Genomic DNA, 23,966 nt, shown 5'->3' on the forward strand with positions numbered 1-23,966 from the left:
GAGGAAGGTCGTACTATTCACCAAAGGAGACATGGTTCTAGTAAGCTCTAAGAATATGTCACTTCCCAAGAACATGACTCCCAAGTTCAATCACCGCTACTATGGACCCTACCGAATCACTAAAGTGCTGAACAAAGTTACCTACAAACTTGACCTGCCAGACAGTGTTTGTGTTCATAATGCATTTCATGCTCGTCAATCATAGATCCTAATATGCCTCCACTCCTCAAATGTAATTGAGTTGAGGGTGGACCCGCATGGTGATCCCAACATCAATAAATCCAACAAAGCCCCAAAAATCCAGTCTAGATGGGCAGACACTGACCAGCTTGCTAGAAAAGGCTGTGTTAAGACCCCCAAGTCCTAGTGCAACAAACACTGACTAGCTTGATAGAAAAATCTATGTTAAGACCCTAGATGAGTTAAATAAAAGCGAAACCCTTAGATTGCTGAGGACATCAATCCAGCTAGCAGGGGTGAGTGTAAGGGCTTTGTAGCTATACCATGCCGTTATCACATAGCGCACCTATATAGGGAGTAGTAGTGACTCAAAGCCCTGCCTTGTTTCCACACTACATGTGATTCCCTATATCCAGTGGTGAACCCTCTTATGTACGGCGTCACAAAGGTGTAGTCTTGGGATACGTCTATGTTGTCCCGCTTTTTGGATTGAATAACATAAGAGTATACTTTGAACTCATATATCGCGTTACCTTTTGTGCCGTGTTGAGTGCGTAACGAGTGCAGGTTTATAAAGGGGGGATGGGGATCCGTCAACCTTCGAGGCCTTGTATCCTACGCATTCACCCATAAAACACCTTGCTACCTACGCATTCACCCATAAAACACCTTGCTAAAACCATAAACCTTCGAGGCCCTGTATCCTACGCATTCACCCATAAAACACCTTGCTAAAACCATTGCACCGTCCCATCGCGATTTCTTTCTTACCATTAGAAAACCAAGTTTCCGCCGAACGCCCCTTACGGACGCGACGAGGAGCGAACATGGAACTCACTCTCCCCGACATGCTGAGGTGCGTTGCCATGCCTCCTCTCTTACTCAAAGAATAAGAAAAAGATTTCTGAAGATACTCATCCTTGACAGGTTGCTTGAAGACGAAGAATCGGTGCTCAGGCAGATGCACTCGAAGATCTTTGATGAGCTCCAGCGCCTGCAGGTAAAGCAGAAAACGAGAGTCAGCAAGCTTAATAAGTGCTCTTTTTCAACTGTCGATTCTGATGTCCCTTCTCTATATATCACAGGTAGAGGAGGAGATGTTTATGCGCACCCTCAGAAATCTCAGCCAGAAGCAAGGCAAGGTACTTTCATATTGGCTGCCAGTGCTTGCCTGCTCCTTATGTTTGTTTGTTTGCACAAGTTCTAAATTAGCTTATTTTTTCTCCATTCCACGTAGGCCAGGTTTGTTGTTTATCGGCATTTCCACTGCATTGTGTTTTCCCTCCAATTTGGGCAAAAGATGGCATGCGTTGAATAGAGTGGAGCTCTGGTTGCCCTGCTGTCTGCTTGGTTGCCACACATACATAACCGGCTATGTGTATCACATGTCCTTTACCATTTAGATGGACCTGTTGCAGTCCAAATATGCTGGCAAGCTTCTGGACTGGCTTAAACGCAAGAACTGTAAGCCTATTTCCACTCTTATAAAGCCGGGGATTAAGCTGTTGTTCATGATTCTGGCAGTGCATTTCATGCTTAGTCAGGCTGTGGGGTGCTTCATTTATTTATGTTACACATGCCTTGACATCTGGTTTGCAGTGCCTTGGCTAAGCAAGTTTATGCACAATCCAAAGTCTTCACATTGTTGAATTGTGATGTTTGTATTTTGATACTTGTAGGATGCCTAGTCTCTTTCTCTCTTGAACATTCATGCATTTCTTGCTCACAACAATCGATAGTGTCTACCTCATCTTGTGAGGTTGAGTACAAGGCAGCCTTTACAACCAAGATAGAGTGCATATTATTGAGGTGTTTGTTGGCTTGATATTTGTCCATCATAGGTGGAGCCAACTTTATTCCTCAACGATGGCTAAAGGGCCATTGTGGTGGCGTGGAATGTTTTGTTTCATGCTCTTACAAAACACATTGAAACTCATTATCGCTAGGTCGGGGAAAGTCTGCTTTTATGAGATTTCAACTTGATCTCTTGTTCTACACGAATGTGGTGGACCTTTTCACCAAGGCATTACTTTGTCCAAAGTTTGAGGCTTGTTGCAAAGCTTTGAACTTTTATCCATTTGGTAATTGGTGATTACCTTGCTACATTGTGACCTTGTCATTGTGTTGGTGCTAGAAAGATTCATATTTCTAGGCAATGCCCAATGTTAGAGCTATTCTAGATAGTACCAAATCAATGGGCTAGGGACTTTATTTTAACTTAACCATAGTTAGAGGTTGAGCTAGGATGTTGGTTAATTACTAGATTAGAGCCAGTTATTGTGATTGAATTGACACACTTTAATTAATCACTAGTTGTGTGGATACCCCTAGTTATTGTGATTCGCTTTACACACTTTGATTAATCACTAGTTCTATGATTGCTTACTCTCACACACACACACGTGCGCGTGCACAATGTGTGTGACAAATGGCCAGTTGGGACACATCATAGAGAAGCTTCATCTTCAAGGGATATCTCCTTAGATAGAGCACTGACATTGAGTTAAGTGAGGTGTCGAAGTCCACTTGGGAGAACATCTAGACGCTCTCATTATAGATAGATTAGAGCTATCATTGAGTACCACAGGAGCATTGTTGATGCACCTTAGTTGCACAGAGCTACATTTCCAATCGAGGGAGATATCTCACTGAGGAAAAGAGCTATTCTAACATTTATCTTCTCGTTTTTAGTAGTACTATTTTCAATTGTATCACAAATATATTCTTGTAAAGAATATTACCTAACATTTAGTCCCAGAGGCACTTGTTTTACATTTTTTAGATGAGAGATATACTTCATAGTATATATTGGTGTGGTCTTATGGACCACATTGGCCTTTTATAGACATTAGTATATACTTTCTCTCTCTCTCTCTCTCTCTCTCTATTTGTGAATCATGACTTTGAAGATTTGCTTCATTTTACTCACTTGTCTATGGGAGTGTTTTGGAGATATGCTAGGGTTTGCAAAACAAAACATACACATGAATACAATATACAAGAAAGAAGATAAGTGAACGAACCTTTTTAGCTTAGTGTCTTGTGTGTACCCTCGAGACGTCCCATCCCAAGCTAGCTAGGGCATCAATCAATGGGTTTGTGTCGGTTGCCCAACAAACTACCAAGTCTTTAGAGGTGATTGTTATCTTATCTCGGCAGTCCCAATGGCCATCCTAGAGAGGCCAAAGCATACTAAGGGTTCTCATTGGTTGCCTAGTAGCCTACGAGGATTTGCAATGGTGATGTTGAACCACTGTGTTTTTTCTTTTGGTTTTTTGATAGAGTTATTGTGCCCATGGGAAAAAATAAAAGGAATGGTTAGACCTAACATCATAAAACAGAAGACTATTCCAATCACCCGTCCGAAGTATCAATTACAAAGGAAAGATGAATAGGTATATGGAAGCATGGTGGTGACAGAACCATCGGTGGAGACAACTGAGGATGTGCTCAAGGGATGCATTGCACAATGAGATTCAAAGAGAAATGCTACATGATGAGAATGCACATACAACAAGGTGTTACTTGGACAATGTCCCTTATAGGAGAAGAAGTCGTTTAATTGCTCAAGTTTCCTTTTACGAAAATGAGAATCATGCAATACAAAGGGTAGGTACAACAAGGAAGGGAGGCTGATGTCGAAAACAATGCCCAAACTTGTAAATCAATGAAGGATAGAAACCCCCTCTTAACCATGGATGTCAATGCTGAAGAAGGAAGAGGATCTGATGCTAGTCTTTGTGTGGTGCTAAGAGCCAAGATGAGGTAGTCTAATGATGAAGGTAGACATGACACCCCTTACATGGAAGAGCCAAAAGAGAATCAACCATTTGGTATATGAAACGTGTCTGTACTCATTCCTGGGAGAGGGCTTGTGTACTGATTGAATGGCATAGGCATGTCAACCTTGGGAGGGCTCTATGTTTGTTGAGAAGTGCTAGGATAGGTGTCCACCATGCAAGTGGATCTAGTGTCAGAGTGCAACGAATGCGGAAGCGCATCACCGGACTGAAAGAACGAACATGGAGAGAGAGAGAGAGAGAGAGAGAGAGAGGAACACTAATCTATGGTGAGTAAATGCTGAATATAAGGGAGCAGATATGTACAAGAGGTTGTGAGAATATGCGAGTCAGAGTCTCTCAACCTGTGCAAACAAAATTTGAATGAATGTGATTGGGGGAGGGGTTGGCCGTTGGATATAAATAGGTAGAAATAAATGAAATAAAATAAACAAGTCAGCCAGCTTGAAACTGGGCGATTACTCGTTTGATTGCATTAAAAAAAGACAAAAAATGCTTCCTTATGTCCGATTGCCATATTGCACCTTATGGATGTGCTTGATGCTGTCCAACTTGCCTAAAATTACTGTGATCATACTGGCAATTGCTGCATATGTTTTGAGCTGATCAAGAAATGCATGAATCTGTCCTAAAATGCATGTATACTGCTTATGCTTGTCTAGGGGATGACAATCTCTCTAACACCCTGTCTCAGATCGTAGATGTGGCTTGAGGCTTAAGGATTGGGAGTGCTGTTGAAGAATGGCCTGAGGAAAAGCATTCGTAAGCAAATATGTTAAGTTATCTTTTGTCTAGGGTTGTCCATGTCTCATAGCTACCTGGAACGGGGAATGGGACCCCTTGGAACAAGGGGAATGTCCAAGGTGGGGGAACGGGAACGGGGGGAACGACACATGATTTAAGTGCCCCAAATATGCCCTGCATGACCAAGTTGCCCCAAAGAACATCCCTCTAATTGCCCCAATACCCCTCAATGCTCCAAATTGACCCGAATGTCCTAAAATTAACTTGATTACCCCATGGCTCCAAATTGCTCTGAATTACCCCAATTATTCTAGTTTCCCTTGAAATTAGACAATATAAATGGATGATTACCTTGGAATTGAGAATAGGCTGAAATTTGATTGTGATTTGCAAGAGTTCATAATGCATCAAATTTGAACTTTGCATGGACTCCTGATTGGCTTGTGGGTTGTCTTGACACTTTGAATATCCAATGAGAGAGAGAGAGAGAGAGAGAGAGAGAGAGAGAGAGAGAGAGAGAGAGAGAGAGATTAGTGTGTGCACATTAGGTGATGGAGATGGGTGAACATGTGGTAGGAGTGTGATACAAGCAAAAAGAAAAAACATGAAAAAATGTAAATTTTTGATCAACAGGCCTGGAACGGCAGTTTCAAATAGGGAACGGTAGGGAGAATGGCAAGGAACGTTCCTTGGTCGTTTCACCCCCTCCAAGGGTCTGGAATGTGTTAAACCGTTCCTGCAGGCCGGAATGGCCGTTCCCTGTTTCTATGCCATGTCTAATGGGCGAGACAACTTGTTCGACTTGTCTTGTCCCATACAACCCATCTAGTCCTGTCCGAAGCCGCCTGATAGTCTAGGGCATTAGATTGCGTGCGCTATTTCCGAATGCTAATGGTTACAATTTTGACAGTTCTTCTTTTTTGCACTTTTCTTGCTTCCTTTTCTTTCTTCTTTCTGTCTTTTCTATTCATTTCTTTCTTCCTTATCTTTCTTTTTTCTCTCTCTTATCTTTTCTTTCTCTTTCTTTTCTGTCTCACACAAAGAGAATACTAAAGTTTAAAGTAACAAGTCTAAAAACTCTCTCCTTCCCTCTCCCTCTCTCATCTATCTCTTTTTCTTATATACAGAATGGCACAATGCAACCATTCTCTCCCATGGGCTACCATTCAAATTTCAAGTTTCAAATTTTGAAATCTCTCTCTCTCTCTTGCCCCTCCCTTCTTTCTCTTCCTCTTCCCCCTCTACCCTAAATTCCTAAAGCACTCTTCCTTTCTATAAAAATCTCCCTCTCTCTGCTCTATCTCATTTATCCTTTTAAGTGCTCGTATTGTTCCTACTTTGAGCGAGTGAAGGAGAAATCCAACACTTGCAAGTAGCAATGCAAGTGTTACCCAAATATCCAAATCTCATCCGTCACTCACCTTCTCATTAATCTTTGCAAATTAGGAGGGGATGCCATACAATGCTTTGGTTTTCGTGACGATGTCTATTAAGATTGTCGTCGGAGGCCACACTATGCCATAGTATTCCTAACGATGTCTATCAATACTTACCATTGAAGCCACGCAAAGGCCTTTCAAGGGCGAGTCAAGAGATGATCTCTCCCGATCATGAGGTCTCAAATGTGGAAGAAGATCCCTCTGCAATTATCTCTGTTTCTTTCGTTAAAGGGGCTTTTTCTATCCCATCTAGAAAAAGCCATTCAAGTGGTGTACCTATGTCCAAGAAGCAAGCCACTCTTGCCCAAGCAAGGGGCAAGTTTCGTGTCCTTTCTCTTTTCTCAAGAAGAGGCAAAGGCAAGCGGAAATGGAGATTGTATGCATCATAATTGAGTGCAATCTCTCTTTTCATATCCTCAAAGTGGATCGGTTGAAGTGGATAGTGAAAGCCATTGTTGGCGTTGGTCCATGTGAGGGGTGGTGCAGTGTCACATGCAATGACATACATACCAAGAAACTTAATGAGAGAGAGAGGATTGCAAGTCCCTTGAGCCCATGTATACCGGTTGGGCGAAGTACAAAAGCTCTATCCTACCTCATGGATGGAGTGATTGGAAAAGAAGGGGATCATTAATATTCTCGTCTTTTGCTTGCTTGGTATATACTTCCTATGAGCGGTGGATGCCGGCACAAGGGAAAGGGGAACCATGAGTTTTTTTATGTATTGACATATATGACAAGCTATCATTGAGATAATACTTCTAAATCAATTATTTTGCAATCTTTTTTTTTCTTTTAATCTCTCAAATTTATTCTAACTTCATTGTGTGTAATCTTACAGGTTGGTCTGCAAAATGTTGTGTAAGTTGTCACGGACGCCGCCTCAAATTGTGCATCTATAGGACTAAAACTAGAGGCTAAGTTTTCATTCATAGTATGGATACCATGTACTACACATTGTCTAGATCTTCTTATGGAAGATATAGATAAGTTGGAGTGGGTGGCAAGGACTGTAAACGATGCTTGTACAATCTTTGGTTTCATTAACTCCAAGATCTGAGTTCTCGCGATTTATCGCTTGTACTTGAACTTGGAGTTAAAGAAGCTTTCGAAGACTCGGTTTGCGGCCATGTGGCTTCTCCTCGAGCATCTCTATGAACATAAGCTTCAAAAAACGGTTGTGTCAAATGAATTCAAGGAGTGACTTCAAAGGGAGTTTACATCAAGCCAAGTGAAAGTAAAGGTTGATCAATGACTTTGCTTAAATAAGGAATTTCGAATGGATGTGAGAGGCATTGTCATTGTTGTGACTCCTATCTACAAGGTGCTTCGTATAACGGACATGGAGGGGGCTACTATTGATCTTCTTTATCATCTTATGGCAGATTTGACAGTGAAGATACAATCATCGACTATTTTGGATGGGGAAGCCTCTTTTTCATGGTACTTTTTATTTTTCTTTAAAAAAATGATTCATACTTATTCTTAGTTTTAAAATTTATAATTCACATTGTTTCCCTCTAAATCTCCCTCCAAATCTCTATTCTCTTTCATCTATGTAGTGATATCTTGGATACCATCCCTAAAAGAGATGATATTCTCTCTTTTTTGACTAAAAAGAGGTGGGAATGGATGAAGCGACCCATCCATAGATTCGTGGATACTCTTGCATCCTGCCCTTAAAAAACCCCATCTCCTTATGGATACCAATGTCCTTGTTGACCGTGATGTTTTCTTCCAAAGACTTTGGCGAAATGACACTATGGTATCCCTTTTCAAGAGCTCATAAATTATAGTAATCAAAGGAGCATGACTTTCGTATCCACCATTTGTTAGAAGTGGGACGGTCCGTTGGTGAAGCCTCTCTTCTAGTGGGAGTCATTTGGCTATCAATTGCTCCACCTCCTAAGAGTGGCCTTATGCATTTTTGCACAAGTTTGAAAATCTTTTTTTTTTTTCATTTGATTTTAGTTATAACTTGTAAGTTTGAAGTTTATTATTTTCTCTTGACATGGTTTAGGATTGTTCGTTAGGTATATGTGAGAGAAATTGGTTCGTCTATCCCCTTGTGTATGCCAAAATATGTATCACAATATTGCCACTCCAATTTACGCATGCTACGTAATATGCTTGAGATGTCTATGACAAGACATGTATAAGATATTTTTATACTTTTTGGTTCATAACATTATCCACAAATTATGTAATATATTTATAGATGTTTTATTTATTTAATCTAAGTTTTTCATCTTTTAAGTGTATAAGTAAATGTGGATGTGCTTAAGCTCTCCATTAGTACACTTAAAATTGTGACTTGCAAGTGGGACCTCGAGGAGGAGCAAATATTTAGGAAGTTTTATTTGGAGCTTGAGGAGATAGATCAATAGATCTTTCGCACTTGTGTATGTCAACCTCGTGTTGTTGTTCACCCTCATGCCACTAGTAGTGGAGCTTCTACTTCGACATCCACATTGGCTGCCCGTGATGCTTGTGGGACCCTTAGATGCTACATGAGATGTGGGGGTGGCTTGAGAAGTACTCCTAGTTCAACCCATAAGGATATACCTATCATTACCTCTTACATAGAGCTTAGAGAGCTTGAGTATGCTAAAGAGGGCAATGTTATTATTAAGATTGATTTTGTTGAGGAGGGTGATGGCTCTTTAAGTAGCGACAAGGATGGTTCTACCTTCAATGTCGAGAGTGATATAAGCATTTAGGGCTCTAGGGATTTGTCATTTGGTCATGTATTTTGATTTGGATTGAGCCATGGCTTTTATCTTGATCCATTTTTGTATATCTGTTCGTATGAGATTGCCAATTCGGCTCATTAAAAATGTTGGTTTCATAGTTGATGAGTCATGACACATACTATAACTCTTATGTCTTAAGCTTTGTTCTAACTCTCTTTTGCACTTACTTTTGACTTAAATCTCTAAGTTTATGTTCTAAGTCCAAGCATTAAGTAGACTTTAAATTATATGTAAATTTTAAAAAATTGGACATAGGTTTAAGATTTATTAGTCCGATTAGTACTGTACTAGTATTGGATAGTACTAATTGGACGTGATTACCTTGCTTCCGTCTTACAAGTATTGGACAGTACTAATTGGATGTGACAACCTTGCTTGTGTCTTACAATATACCACATCAATAGTTGCATCCAAGATCTTTTCCCGATTGAAATGATATTGTATCTCAATGTGCTTTAAACCGAGCATGGAATATAGGATTTCGTGGTGGCAAAGTAATACAGTTCTCATTGTCACAATGACGTGCTATAGGATCTCTTTGCAGGGGTAGTCGAGCTCTCCTAGCAACCTTTGAAGCCACACTATCTCACGTGGTAGAAGATGCCACTCTATACTCTTATCTTTATAGATGATAGAGCAATTGTGGGTTGCTTCTTACTATTCCAAAAGATAGTACTTGCGCCCAAAGTAAAGCAATAATCTGTTGTTGATCTCTTGTGGTTAATGCCTTGAGCTTAGTTTGAATTTGTTCAACCCGGTAAAAAAAAGGTTGTATCTTTTGTACTTTCTAGATAATAAATGCCTAGGTCAGGGGTGCCCCTCAGGGGTGCGAAATCCTCATAGGAGCTTGCCAATGAACTAGCTTGGATTCACTCATGCATTGCATAAGCAAACCAATAGTAAAGTGCAAATTAATTCGAGTATTTAGGAGCCATATCAATGACCCAATCAATTGCATGTAGTGGGTAGCACTGTCGTTGGTGAATCTATATGGGCCATAGCCTTCCAATTTGGATCCATGGGAGTAGAAATAGATTGATATCTCTCCATCTCAAAGTGTCAGAAGTGGTACAACAATGGAAGCATAGACAAGTATTGAAATAAACTCTTGAACACAAGACAAAAGAGAAAGAAAGAGAGAACACTACAAAGAAGAGAACTAAAAAATGTGCTTGGGAAATGGAATCCATGTATCAAACATGAGACAATCGTATATAACAGTGAGACACTGGTTATGTGGGCATTGGGATCGGCTTCTCTCTCCAACGGGAAGTCCACCCGAGGAATGGTAACGAGTGAGGAGGAGGAGCTCCACAATACGTAGGCATGAAAAAGCCTAAAATAGTAGCTGGTTAATACTGGCCAATTGGCATAAAATGCCACAGACTCACACATGAGTTGGCGATCTTACTAACATTCTCTCTCAGATCATGCGTGATTTGATACAATACAATGATACTATGATAATGACTCATCATAGTCCATATAATGTAGAACCACCAGGGTAGAACCATGGATATTCAAGCAATGGGTGATCAAGCGACCACGAAGGTGCCTCAAAGTGAACCTGATGTTGATGTTAATCATATTGGCTCTTGAAAATAGAGAAGAACCATTGTATGCCCTTGTGCCTGTCATCAATGTCTTGTAGTAGCATACAAGACTATGTGGTCAAAAATGTCTCTGGACATATGTGACCATGGAGACCACCAAAGTGTTTCCTCATGTGAGCTTAGACTAGGAGCCAAGCCCGCTCTGTGTCAAGTAACTAGCTTATCATGAACTTGGATGTCAATTCCAACTCTAGGGTTTTAACCTGCCAGACTTCGGTCGATGTGTCAAGGATGTCTCTCTCTAGAACATGTGCACTTGTATACTTGTATAGATGAGGCTTGGCTATCCCATCTCACCGCTCCCTCACACTCCCTCTTTGACATTGAAGAGTTGTGAGGGACGACCACATCACTTCGATTAGAAAGAGGGGGAGGAAGGAGCCACCAAGCCCTTCCCTCAATTTGAAGAAGCCGATCCCTTCCGTGCCTTGAACTTCTCCTTGCTAGAGGATTGGAGTCAAGAGTCTAAGGAAGAGGATGACTCATTAGAGCAATGTGTAACCCGCTTCTTCTTTTCTCCTTCTTTGGTGAGGCTACTAACTCCTTGCAGTTCTTCTACAAGTGTCCCTTATTACCACAATGATATAACACCGAGCCTTTGACTTCTTCTTCTTGTCACCCCTCTTTAAATCAGTAAAGGCCTCACTGGAACCTCCATAGTGAGATAGGAGCCTCCCCTGTAAACGCAGAGATGCCTCATGCTCAAGTAGCATCAAGGAAATATGTGTGAAGCTCATAGATATAGATGATGTCAGTACTCTTAAAGCATTTGCCACTCCAAACTCCGAGGGAAGCTTGTAGAGTACCGTTCCTATGAGATGTGTCTCGAGAGGGTAGACTACATTTGTTGAAGCTAGTCCTATACTTGTGTAACATGGAGCAAAAATAATTGAATGGTGTCCTTAGGCTCAAACTTTATCTGTTGAAGTTGGCCGTAAAGGGTCAGTGCACACATGGTGGAAGGTATCTCATACAACATTTGAAGCTTTGACCATACTTGGGGAGATGTCCTAGAGAAGGGAACCACCAGTAGAGCTTCTTTGGAAATGCATTGAAGAAAACCTGAATAGGCACGTGTATCATACTTCGGGAGATGTCCTAGAGGAGGGAACCACCAATAGAACTTCTTTGGAAATGCATCGAAGAAGACCTGAATAGGCACGTGTATCATCTGAATCCCATGCAAGCACAACTTTTTCATGGTTGTCCTCATCAAAATCTTTAGGAAGTGGAAAAGGACATTGAGGACGGGAAATAGATCCACAAACAATATACCAGATCCACTTTTGCACAAACCAGGCTTTATTACAGCACTCCATGCAAGCTAGTCAAGTCCATGTAACTTATCATATGTAGAAGTGCATGGAGGAGCCGTATGGAGAGGATAAGAAGAGAAGATAGAAGGTAGACAGAGAGAGAAGGCAGCCGACCAAACAACAAAGATTGCATAATAAGAGAGTGCACATGTAGTATTCATAGGCTGATTACAAAAACACAAAGTTGCCAGCACCAAAATCTGCAAGAAAACAGCTAGAAGATGTCGCTTAGCAGTAGAGAGGTGTCAGAGGCTGAAAACATAGAGAATTTGGGTGAAAAACAGCAGGTTACAGCAACATAGGAGCTGCTAGATGTAGTCAGAGGGTTGCAGCTTGAAAAACAGATCCTGGGAGGGGCGTCAGATGACATTGCATTAAATGCAGCAATGGGTTGCAGCTTGAAAACACAGATCATGGGAGGGGCGTCAGCTGACATTGCATTAAATGCAGCAAACACAAAAAAATCAGAGGGAAATATGTACGATGGACAGCAGCAAACAGTTGCCTTATCATCAAATGAAGGGGTAGATCTGAAATCAGCAGAGAAATCGCAATAGGAACCTAGATCTTGCAATCTAATACCATGTTAGAAGTGGTGCAGCAATGTAAGTATAGACAAGTGCTAAAGTAAACTGTTGAATGCAAGATAGAAGAGGAAGAAAGAGAGAACATTGCAAAGAAGAGAGCTTAGAGATGTGCTCAGGAAATGGAATCCATAAACCAAAGACGAGACAGTTGCTTATGATATTGAGTCATTGGCTATGTGGGCACTGGCACTAGCTCCTCTCTCCAATGGGAAGTCCACTTGAGGAATGATGATGATTGAGGAGGAGCAGCAGCCCCACAATAAATAGGCATAAAATAGGCCTGAAATAGCAGCTGGTCAGCCAGCATTAAATGCTAGGTGACTCGCATAAAATGCCACAAATAAATCACTAAGATAATGTCTAAAATAATGATGATGTGCCTAGTCCTGACCAGGCATGCACATACTCACACATGAGCTGACAATCTTGCTAACACAAAGGTGGTCAAAAGCTCTTGTACATATTGCTACCAAGAGATGAAAATCCCCCTCAGAGTCTGCCAAGTCTCACAGCCTAGAAAGAAGTGGAGAAATCCCATATCCATCATGGCCTAGAAAGAACATCTCATGTAAGGCCTCCTTTGTCTGCCTGACCTTTTGGGCATGGTCACTTGTTAGCATGAGATAGTCCATGTAAAGCACAAACAAAGCGCGTTGTCTAGCTAACGTGTGGATATACAGCTAGGGAGTAACAATGAAATACAAATACCCTAACTTCCCATGGAGAAATGAGTCTATCTTTTGGTTCCAAGCATGTAGAGCTTGTTTAAGGCTGTAAAGGGCCTTCTTTAACTTTTAAACTTTACCATCTAATGAGGAAAAGCGAGGAGGTTACTCAATATAGATTCCCTCCTTCCAATCACTGTTAAGGAAGGCAAACTTTACTTCTAGTTGATGAATTGGCCATATCCTATGTCTGGCTAAGCCAAGAATGACCCTAATGGTAGCCATTCAAGCTATAGGTGCAAAGGTATGTGGCCATTGTTGGGATATAAAGGCCCGGTAACCTCCGTGTATATAACACACGCACATTGTACATGTGAATGCACCCTTTATGTGCCCTAAGTATAAATACATTTTATTCTTTGTGTACCAACACATTGTTGGTACACTCTTATCTTCTCGTACTTTCACTCTGCTCACACTCTCTCCAGTTGTCATACTTTTACGCTCCTATTCGAGCTCAAACTCTAAGCTGTGGCCTTATAGTCCAACAACTGATATCAGAGCCAAGATTCTACACGCTTTTAAGATTGTGGCGACGACTGAAAGACGAAACGGGCAGGCGTCAGTCAAACGAGACGGGCAAGCGTCAGTCATGCGGGCAATTCCGGCAGGTAGGCGCACAGGTCAGACGTGACGAAAAAGGCTGGCAGTTTCGGCGGTTAGTTCCAGCGGGCAGGCGTCACGACGTGCATACGACTTCGTGTGACGGGCGATGCAACGCGACGGGGGTTAACGGACCCCCTCCGCGGTTAGTTCCGTCCTTTTTTTTTCAAAACAAATCAAGTTTTCTCTAATCCCCTCATTAGCCTTGGCGGGTGTTTACACACCAGAGGCACAGTTTCAAAATTTGTGCAAATCAGGCCACAAAATTTGGGGCTTTTCCTAGATTTGGCATCATTCATGCTTGTTAGTGACTTTTGAGTCAGAAATTGCAAACATTGCGAGTGATGACCCAAATTAATTTTGGGATTTTGCCAAATTTGTTGGATTTTCACTCTTTTGGGCAAAATTTCCTGACATTGGATCCCAGAAATTTGGGATTTTTCATGTATTGGCAAAGCTTTACTCAGCTGGGTCAGATTTTGACTGACATTCATGCAATTTTGGACTTGAAATTTTGGGGATTTGCGCAGATTTTGGTAAATTTCTGCATTTTTTGCCCGTGCAGTGGCTGGTTAATGTATAAACAGTAGAGATTTATTTGTGGTTGAGGAAAAATGGCAGGGTATTTTGCTGGTTCAGCTTGTGCTTCCGCAGATTAGTGCATTTACTCTTGTGTTCATGATAAAATGGCTGCAACTTCTTCTAGTTCAGACATCAAGAGTTTGATGGAGATTAAACGGTTTGATGGTCATGGATTTGAACTTTGGAAAGACCGTATGCAGGGCATTTTGTTCTTGAAGGATTGCGAGGATGCTTTGCAGGAAGATAAACCCGCACTAATGTCTGATGCAGATTGGGCCATAGTGAATAAAAAGACTGTGGCTTACATAAAGATGGGTGTCACTGATGACATTCCGACAGACATTAAGGGTTTAGACACAGGTTATGCAATATGGGAGAAGCTAAAAAATACTTATGAGATCACCACACCTGTTAATTAGGTGCATTTAATGCGCAAGTTAGTGAATATGCGACTGGACGAGTCAAAGCTTGCAGCTGAGCACTTGAGTGCATTTACAGGGATTCTAAATCAGCTCAAAGATGCAAACTTGGACTTTGATGATAAGTTGAGGGCGATCTTTTTGATCATGATACTTCCGGACTCGTGGGAAACCTTGGTGGTTTTACTCAGCAATAACCCCAATCTCTCATATGATGGGGTGAGGGATTCTATCTTGAATGAAGAAATTAGATGTATGTCTAGTGGAGAAGGCAGCAACCCTTTAGACAATGGTTAAGAACTTGTGTTGAAAGATGTGAGATATGTGCCTGGCATTAAAAAGAGTTTACCTATCTGTTGGTCAGCTTGACTTGCATGGCTACACCACACTGTTTGGTGGTGGTTTGTGGAAAGTAAAAAAGGGTTCCATGTTGATTGCAAAAGGAACCAAGAAGGGCACATTGTATTGTTTGCATTGTAAAGCCTTGAATGGCAAGTTTCTTGCAGTTGCTTAAATTTGCAGCCACTTGGAGTTATGGCATAAGAGATTAGGCCATATGAGCCAAAAAGGACTTGATGTTCTTACCTCTCTGAAGAGGGTTGATGGAAAAGGCTCTAAACTTGATTTTTGTAATGAGTGTCAGTTTGGAAAGCAAATAAAAAATTCCTTTTACTCTGGTGTCTCTCATAAGTCCAATGTCTTGGACTTAGTGCATTCTGATGTATGCAGTATGCCCGTGAAATCATTGGGTGGTGCTGCATATTTTGTCTCCTTTATTGATGATTGTTCCAAGAAGTTTTGGGTGTACTTGCTGAAAAAGAAAAGTGAAGTGTTTGCTGTTTTTAAAACTTTTCATGCATTTGTGACCACTTAGATAGATAGAAAGTTGAAATGCTTGAGAACTGATAATGGGGGTGAGTTCACATCGACTGAATTTAAGTCATTTTGTGACTTACATGGTATTAAGAGGGAGCTTACAGCCCCTTACAGTCATTCTTCAAATGGGGTGGCTGAAAGATATAACAAGACTTTATGTGAAAGAGTGCGGTGCATGTTGTCCACTGCCAATCTCCCTCATACATTTTGGGGAGAGGCACTCAAAACCGCGGTTCACATTTGCAACCGCTCTCCAAATAGGTCCTTAAATAATGGCATCCCTGAGGAGGTTTGGTCTGGCAAATTGGCCTCATATGACCATTTACGTATATTTGGCTGTGATACTTTTGTACATGTTAGGGTTCAGTTGAGGAACAAACTTGATCCAAAATCCACCAAAGGCATTTTCATGGGCTATGGTGATGAGGGTGAATTTGGCTACAGAGTGTGGTTACCTCAGTCCAAGAAAATTATTCGCAGTCGTAATGTTGTGTTTAATGAGGCAAAATTGCTGAAAGGCTCTTTAGCCTCTAATGAATATTTGAAAAAGGTGAAATTTCAGAGTTTACAGCCACCTATAACTTCAGAAAATGAGCCTCAAGGTGCTGTACCACAGGCTGAAACTGATGATCAGCCGGTTACTTTTGAGCTAGATGATGATGGACAGCAAATAGAAGCACTAGGAGGTCATGGACAACAAGATAGGCTTGCTGATTATGAAAATGCAAGTGCTGGAAATGAAAATGAAGGTGCTGTACAGGATGAACATCATGCTGAAAATGGTTTACAACAGTAAATGAATGCTGAAAATAATATACCTCCTGATGGAGACCCAATTCCTGACAATGTTGATCATTGGGTACGCAGGTCTACACGCGTAAGAAGGCAACTGCACAGGTTTGATTCCTCCTTGCATTATGTGATGCTTACAGATGAGGGTGAGTCTCTTACATATAAAGAGGCCAAGTCATGTGAGATCAGCAGTAAGTGGGACCTAGCTATGCATGAAGAGATTAAATCTCTATATGCAAATGATACTTGGGATCTTGTGTCATTACCAAAGGAAGGAAGCCACTTCCAAACAAATGGGTGTACAAAGTCAAGACAGTTGATGGGAAACCCAAGTACAAGGCAAGGCTAGTTGCCAAAGGTTATGCACAAAAGGAAGGGATTGACTTCCAAGAGGTCTTCTCACCTGTTGTGAAGATGACCACTTTACGTGTGCTTTTTGCTTTTACTGCTGTTTTGGATTTAGAGCTGTATCAAATGGATGTAAAAACAACTTTCTTGCATGGTGACATTGATGAGGAAATCTACATGAAACAACCCGAGGGCTTTGTAGTTCCTAGAAAAGAACAGATAGTGTGTAAGCTAAAACGCAGCTTGTATGGGTTGAAGCAAGCACCACGGCAGTGGTACAAAAAGTTTGATACTTTTATGCTATCTCATGAGTGTCCAAGTGTAAACGCCCCGAACAACGTAGTATGCTTAACAATTACGATATTCACTTGTTTTCGAGATTTAATATAAAAGAGAATGAACACTTAAAGCTGAAAATGAAAATTATTCACAAAATTACAGGCATGAAAATGTAAAGGAATGTATTTCTGCTCAACCCAAGTCTCTTAGGGAAGAGCTCAGTTACAATCAACCTAAGAGTGAGGAGAAGTAATTCTCACTCTCACAAGATCATGCAAAGATGTACAAACACACATGCATTATCTATTATGCAATGATAAGAATTGATTTCTTTACAGTATGAGAGAAGAAAGAGGGAAAATCAGTCTCAAGCTTCTTCCAATGCTCTATAAAAATAGATTAAAGAGAAAATTAAGAGAATTAATGCATACTATCCAAATATAAAGAAGGGGCTTTTATAATCATTTATGCATTGTTAGATAGACCCATATGTACTAATGAATCAATAAGCAACACCATGTATTTGATGCATCACAATGAGAGCACAACCAAGGAAATCCTACAATTGAATTGAAGAAGAGAAGTAGAGGGCTAACACAAAAAAATAGGCATGTTAAAACATACAAATAAAATCATGTCCATGGTTGTGGCATAAATGAATCTCAATTCCCATCTTTAAACATGATCTTATGAGGAGGAGGTGCTGTAATGAATTTATAGGCTTGCTGTCCTATAAAACAGCAATGATAGAAGAGGGAATATGGAGGAATTTGATAATGGAGAAGTGGGGGATGATGATGGGGATGGATGGGGCCAGTTTTTGGCTATTTGTGGGTGCTGTACATGAGTTTACAGCAAAGAAAAATGATGCTGAATGAAGAAAAACGAGCTCTTATTTATAGGAGAGGGAAGAGCTAGTACAAAAGGGGAAAGTGGAGTAGCACAAGACAAGTGTCCAGCCACATGTCATGAGATATGACAAGTGGTGGGACTCTTGAAAACTTGTGTGACAAGTGTCTTGACACTTGCCTCTTCTCTATGGCCTTCCTTTTTGGGTTGAATACTGCCAAGAATAGAAACAACCAAATTTAGTAAGCACAGTCAGAGTATAGAATTTACTATTTTTAGAATGACATTCCTATTTTTTAGGACTAGCATTTTTAGGCTAATTCGAGGCTCCTAAAATTTAGGGACCCCCCCAATATGGGTGTCATATGAAAGCTTTTTCCGTGTACATTGCAAAAACGGTATCAGAATCTTTATGTGACTTTTCTATGCAAAGAAATGTGCATTTCAAGCTTTTAGCCCACACATGCACATTGTACAAGCTTTTCATGATCATGCCATCTTGTTGATTGTAACTGTCTGTTATGGCGGATCTAGCCCACACTTCAAGGCATCAATCCTTTCTGTGTGCGAGTCTAACCTTGATATGCGTGAGTTCTAGTCACAGGCGCCCAATCGGGCCATATAGGTGGAAGTGTGAACTATCTTTTCTCTAACCCACCATGTGGGTCCACCATAACCTATGACCACTCATCAGTGGCGAGCTCCAATGCACTTTTCTTTATATCTAATTAGTGCAAAGAAAACAAATTTAATAAATCATTATATAGACAAATTGATGAAAAATGATACAAATTCTGTTTCTATAGAGTTGTGACACCAAGTCACCCCTGTCGCGTCACGACGTGATGCAGACATGGCAAGTGACTTGGACACTCGTAGGTCCACTAGCGGGTATGTCTTTACAGTTGCTGGTGGGAATGTTTCTTGGTGTTCCAGGTTGCAAAACATTGTTGCATTGAGTACCATTGAAGTTGAATACATATCAGCTACTGAAGCTTCTAAGGAAGCTATATGGTTGAGCAGACTTGCAGATGATCTCGGCATGTCTATGGGTACTGTAGTTTTGGGATGTGATAGCCAGAGTGCAGTGTATTTGGCTAAGAATGCCATGTATCATTCACGCACAAAGCATATAGATGTGCGATATCACTTCATCAGACAGATTTTGGAAGATGGTCAAATCACATTAACCAAGATTAAAACACAAGATAACCCTGCAGTTGTTCTCACTAAAAGTCTAAGCAGAGCTCAATACGAGCATTGCATTTGACTAATGGGAGTTGGTTAGCTAGAGGTTCATATCGGACCTTTAAGTGGGAGGTTGTTGGGATATAAAGGCCCGGTAACCTCCGTGTATATAACACACGCACATTGTACATGTGAATGCACCCTTTACGTGCCCCAAGTATAAATACATTTTATTCTTTGTGTACCAACACATTGTTGGTACACTCTTATCTTCTCGTACTTTCACTTTGCTCACACTCTCTCCAGCTGTCATACTCTTACGCTCCTGTTCGAACTCAAATCTCTCTAAGCTGTGGCCTTATAGTCGAACAGCCATTGTGTGAGCCCTTTAACAACCAGCCACACTTTATGCTTTTCCAGGGTGCCATCATTGTGGTATTTGGTCTTGAACATCCACTTGACTCCAATCACCTTCTTTTGAATGGGCCGTGGTACAAGATTGCAAGTGGTATTTTGCTCTAGTCTATGACACGAGTCATCAAGTTAGTACAAACAAGCTCGATGGAATATGCCTAGTTTCTTTGGGATTATTACGGGCCATCTTGTGGTTGCCACTCCTCAAAAAATCCCTCAATCCTTGCATCATGGAGTGTGTTGCATGCCCAATGAAGAGGAGATTGGGACTCCCCTCATCGCTTTGCCTTTGATGAAGTCTTTGGAATATCCAATAGTGCCATCTTTGTGGCTTGATGAAATATACCTAGTTTCTTTGAGATTGCCGTCGGCCATTTTGCGGTTGCCACTCCTCAAGAACTCCCTCAATCCTTGCATCATTGAGTGTGTTATATGCCCAATGAGGAGGAGGTTGGGACTTCCCTCATCGCTTTGCCTTTGATGAAGTCTTTGGAATATCCACTAGTGCCGTCTCTGTGGGTGAATTTGGTGGTAAAGCAATCTCCTCCTCCACTGATGGTGGAGCCTCAAGAGGCATAGGTTCCAAAGGTATTGGCTCCTTACTCGGATCTCCAAGTATGGATGCTTCTTACGCCTTGTTGCTACTGGAAACTCCACGAATCAAACATCTCTATGTGTATATACCTCTCGTGAAACGGGATCAATAAGCTTGTATCCCTATGATTGCAAGCTATATTCCATGAACACTTGTTGTTTGGAAGCTAGCTCGAACTTATCTTGTTGTTTCTTTGGAATGAGAATATAAGCATAATAGAAGGCACTAAATCAGGGCGGGAACTGTGAAAGAAAAGCTATTGCTATGTCCTTCGAGATAATTGCCTTCCTTGTGTTTTGGACCTATATTCACAATTGCTGAAGCTTATTGACATGCTCCTGCATGGAAGCGAACTTGGACATGTTTAACTTCGCATTTGTACCTCCAGAGACACCTATTTTTTAATGGTCATCCAATTGTACAGTTGGTCTAATTTTAGCCATATATCTTCAGCAATAATCAAATGGTTGATGTGACCTATTATGGTTGGAGTGTAAGAGGGAAATAGGAAGGAGCGGATGTGGGCATTCGGTTTATCCTAATATGTATGTGCCTTCACTAACTCAGCTTTCTCATTAGCAAAAAGCTTGGAGGCATCATGGCTTGTACGACGGTCTATATAGCCTTTGCCATGAGCTTCGCCAAATTATAGGACTCTAGGATGGCAAGCATCATTACCTGCCAAATGTGGTAATTTTTCCCATCGAGCTTTTGATCTTGAGGAAGAGTTGATAATACAAGATCTTAAGTCCATAATAGCTTGAAACTCCATGTTGATGTTGTTGGGATGAGTGCGCAATGGGAATGCGGGATAGTTTATATACATGGAGATTAAGAGACTTTACACCCGAAGGGACTTTATAGCCAACAACCTCCTACTTAAAGGCTCGAAGTGATACCTTTAAGCTAGCGAGCTCCCACTAATCGGATGCAATGCTCATGTTGAGCCTTTGCAAGACTCTTAGTAAGAATATCTGCAGGGTTATCTTGGGTTTTGACCTTAGTTAGTGTGACAAGACCATCATCTAAGACTTTTCGAATGAAGTGGTACTGAACCACTATGTGTTTGGTATGTGTATGAAACATGGCATCCTTAGCCAGACATATGGCACTCAGGCTATCACAACCAAGCATTGGAGTACGTGAAGAGAGACCACAATCCTTGAGCAAACGACAAAGCCAAATAACTTTCTTAGAAGCTTTTGTGGCTAAAATATATTTAGCATTTGTAGTACTCCGTGCCACAATTTTCATCAACCTTGAACACCAAGAGATAGCTCCACTAGCCAAGGTAAAGACATACCCACTGGTAGATTTCCTAGTGTCAAGATCTCCTGCCATGTTCAAATCACAAAATCCTTGCAACTCTAGTGTACCCTTTCCATAGTATATACACTTCTCTTTTGTACCTTTTAAGGACCTGAAGATACATTTCATTGCTTCCCAATGTGGCTTGCCAGGATTAGACATAAATCTTCTAATAACTCCCATTGCATGAGCAATGTTAGGGCGAGTTGCAACCATGGTATACATCAGGATTGTCATGTTCGATGGTGTCCGATTAGTACAATCTGATGCTAGTACGATACTAATCGGACCAATAAATCTTGAACCTACGTCCGATGAAAGAAAAAATAGATATAATTTTAAGTCTATGCTTAATGTTTGTATTTAAAAGTTAAAACATAAACTTAGAGATTCAAGTCAAAAATGCAAAAGAGAGTTGAAACAAGACTTCAGAGTGTAGTATGAATAATGAAACCAACAACTTTATTATGAACCATATGTGCAATCTCATACAAAAAGTATATAAAAATGGATTGAGATAAAAGCCATCATTCATGGCTCAATCCGAATCAAGATACATGATTATTGAGTACTCTAGGTGTTTATATTACTCTCAGCATCGCGAAGGTGGAAGCATGCTCGTCACCGCTTGAGGCGCCATCACCCTCCTCAATAAAATCACCTTTACTAATGACATTGCCCTCGTCAGCATACTTGGGCTCTCTAAGTTCTAGGTGAGAGGCAGTGATAGGTATGTCCTTTTGGGCCGAACTAGGAGTACTTCTCGAGCCACTCCCATGCCTCGTATAGCATTTAAGGGCCCCACAAGTATCACAGGCAGCCGATGTGGACGTCGAAGTGGAAGCTCCATCACTACCGGCGCAAGGGCGAATAACATGTGTATGCCATGCACGAGTGTGAGAGACCTGCCGGTCTATCTTCTGGAGCTTCAAGTAAAGCTTCCTAAAGATTTGCTCCTCCTCCAAGTCTCTCTCGCGAGTCACACTTTTAAGTGTACTAGCGGAAAGCTTGAGTGAATCCATATTTATCTATACATTTAAAGAATGAAAAACTTAGATTAAACAAATGAAACTTCTTTAAATATATTTCATAATCTATGAATAAAGTTATGAACTAAAAAGTATAATGAAAAAAGTTATGAACTAAAAAGTATAAAAATTGGATATACGATACCTGTCTTGCCATAGACATCTCATGCATATTGCGTAGTATGTGTAAATTGGAGCGACAATAAATTAGTCGCTCCAATTGTCGTGTGCTAAGCTTATTACGAATTTTGGTTTGCACGAGGGAATAGATGGACCAATTCCTCTCACATGCATTCGACGAACAATCCTAAACCATGTGAAGAAAAAGTAAGTTTAGACTTTAAACTTGCAAGTTGTAAGTTGTAACTAGAATTAAATAAAAAAAGAGAAGAGATTTTTAAACCTGTGTAAGAATGCGTAAGCCCACTCTTTGGAGGTGAGGCAATTGGTAACCAAATGACTCCCATAAAAAAAGGGACTTCACCAACGATTTGCGCTTCCAACAAATGGTAGATGCGAAAGCGGTGCCTCTTTGATCGCCATAATTAATGAGCTCCTGGAGGAAGGCACCATGGTGCTCTTTCACCAAAGCCTTTGGAAGAAAAGGATCAGGATCGGCAAAGACATTGGCATCCATGAAGAGAAGGTTTTTTGAAGGCAGGATGCGAGAGTGTTACAAATCCATGTATGAGTCGCTTCATTCACTCCTATCTTTTCTTTGTCAAAAAGAGAACATAATCTCTTTTAGGGGTGGTATCCAAGATATCACTATAGTAGGTGTAAGATGATAGAGATTTAGAGGTGAAATTTAAAAAGAAAGTTTGAGACAATATGAATTATAGATTCTAAAACTAAAAAGAAGCATCAATCATTAAAAAAGAAGAAGAAATAAAAACAATACCATGAAGAAGAGGCCTCCCCATCCAAGATGGCTGATGATTGTATCTCCTCCATCGCATCCACCATAAGATGATAGAGGAGGCCAATAGTAGCCTCCTCCATGTCCATCATGCGAAGCATCTTGTAAATGGGAGTGACAACAATGATAATATCTCACACATCCATCCAAAATTCTTGCTTTAAGCAAAGCCTTTGAATGGCCTTTGCTTCCACTTGGCTTGATGTGGACTCCCCTTCAAGCCATTCCTTAAACTCATATAACATAACCCGTTTTTTGTAGCTTATTGTGAGTGTCATAGAGATGCTAAAAGAGAAGCCACATGACTGCAAACCGAGTCTTCGAGGGCGGCTTCAACTCCGAGTCCGAGTATGAGTGATAAATCACGAGAACTCGGACCTTGGAGTTGATATAGCCAATGATTGTGCAAGTATTGTTGACAATCCTTGCCACCCACTTCAACTTGCCTATATCTTTTATAAGAAGATCTAGACAATGTGTAGCGCATGGTGTCCATACTATGGACGAAAACTCGGCTTAAGTTTTCGCCCCATAGATGCACAATTCAAGACGTTGTCCTTGACAACTTGCACCGCATTTTGCGACCCAACCTACAAGATTATACATGAT

The 23,966-nt window shown here is 40.9% G+C and overlaps 1 protein-coding gene across 1 annotated transcript in view; it reads left to right on the forward strand.

The window, feature by feature from the left end:
- Positions 1-881: 881 nt before the first annotated feature.
- The window catches only part of LOC148018530 (uncharacterized), a 57,291-nt gene continuing 34,206 nt past the window's right edge, over positions 882-23,966 (forward strand). The window contains exons 1-5 of the mRNA XM_087662038.1: positions 882-1,036; positions 1,108-1,180; positions 1,266-1,322; positions 7,005-7,024; positions 7,549-7,606. Coding sequence (XP_087518164.1) covers positions 1,008-1,036; positions 1,108-1,180; positions 1,266-1,322; positions 7,005-7,024; positions 7,549-7,606 — 237 coding nt within the window. The 5' untranslated portion in view covers positions 882-1,007. The remainder of the gene's footprint in view (positions 1,037-1,107; positions 1,181-1,265; positions 1,323-7,004; positions 7,025-7,548; positions 7,607-23,966) is intronic.

The sequence above is a fragment of the Lygodium microphyllum genome, chromosome 21, assembly GCF_053477565.2.
Source record: "Lygodium microphyllum isolate KBCC chromosome 21, Lygodium_microphyllum_v1.1.10, whole genome shotgun sequence".
NCBI classification, from domain to species: Eukaryota; Viridiplantae; Streptophyta; class Polypodiopsida; order Schizaeales; family Lygodiaceae; genus Lygodium; species Lygodium microphyllum.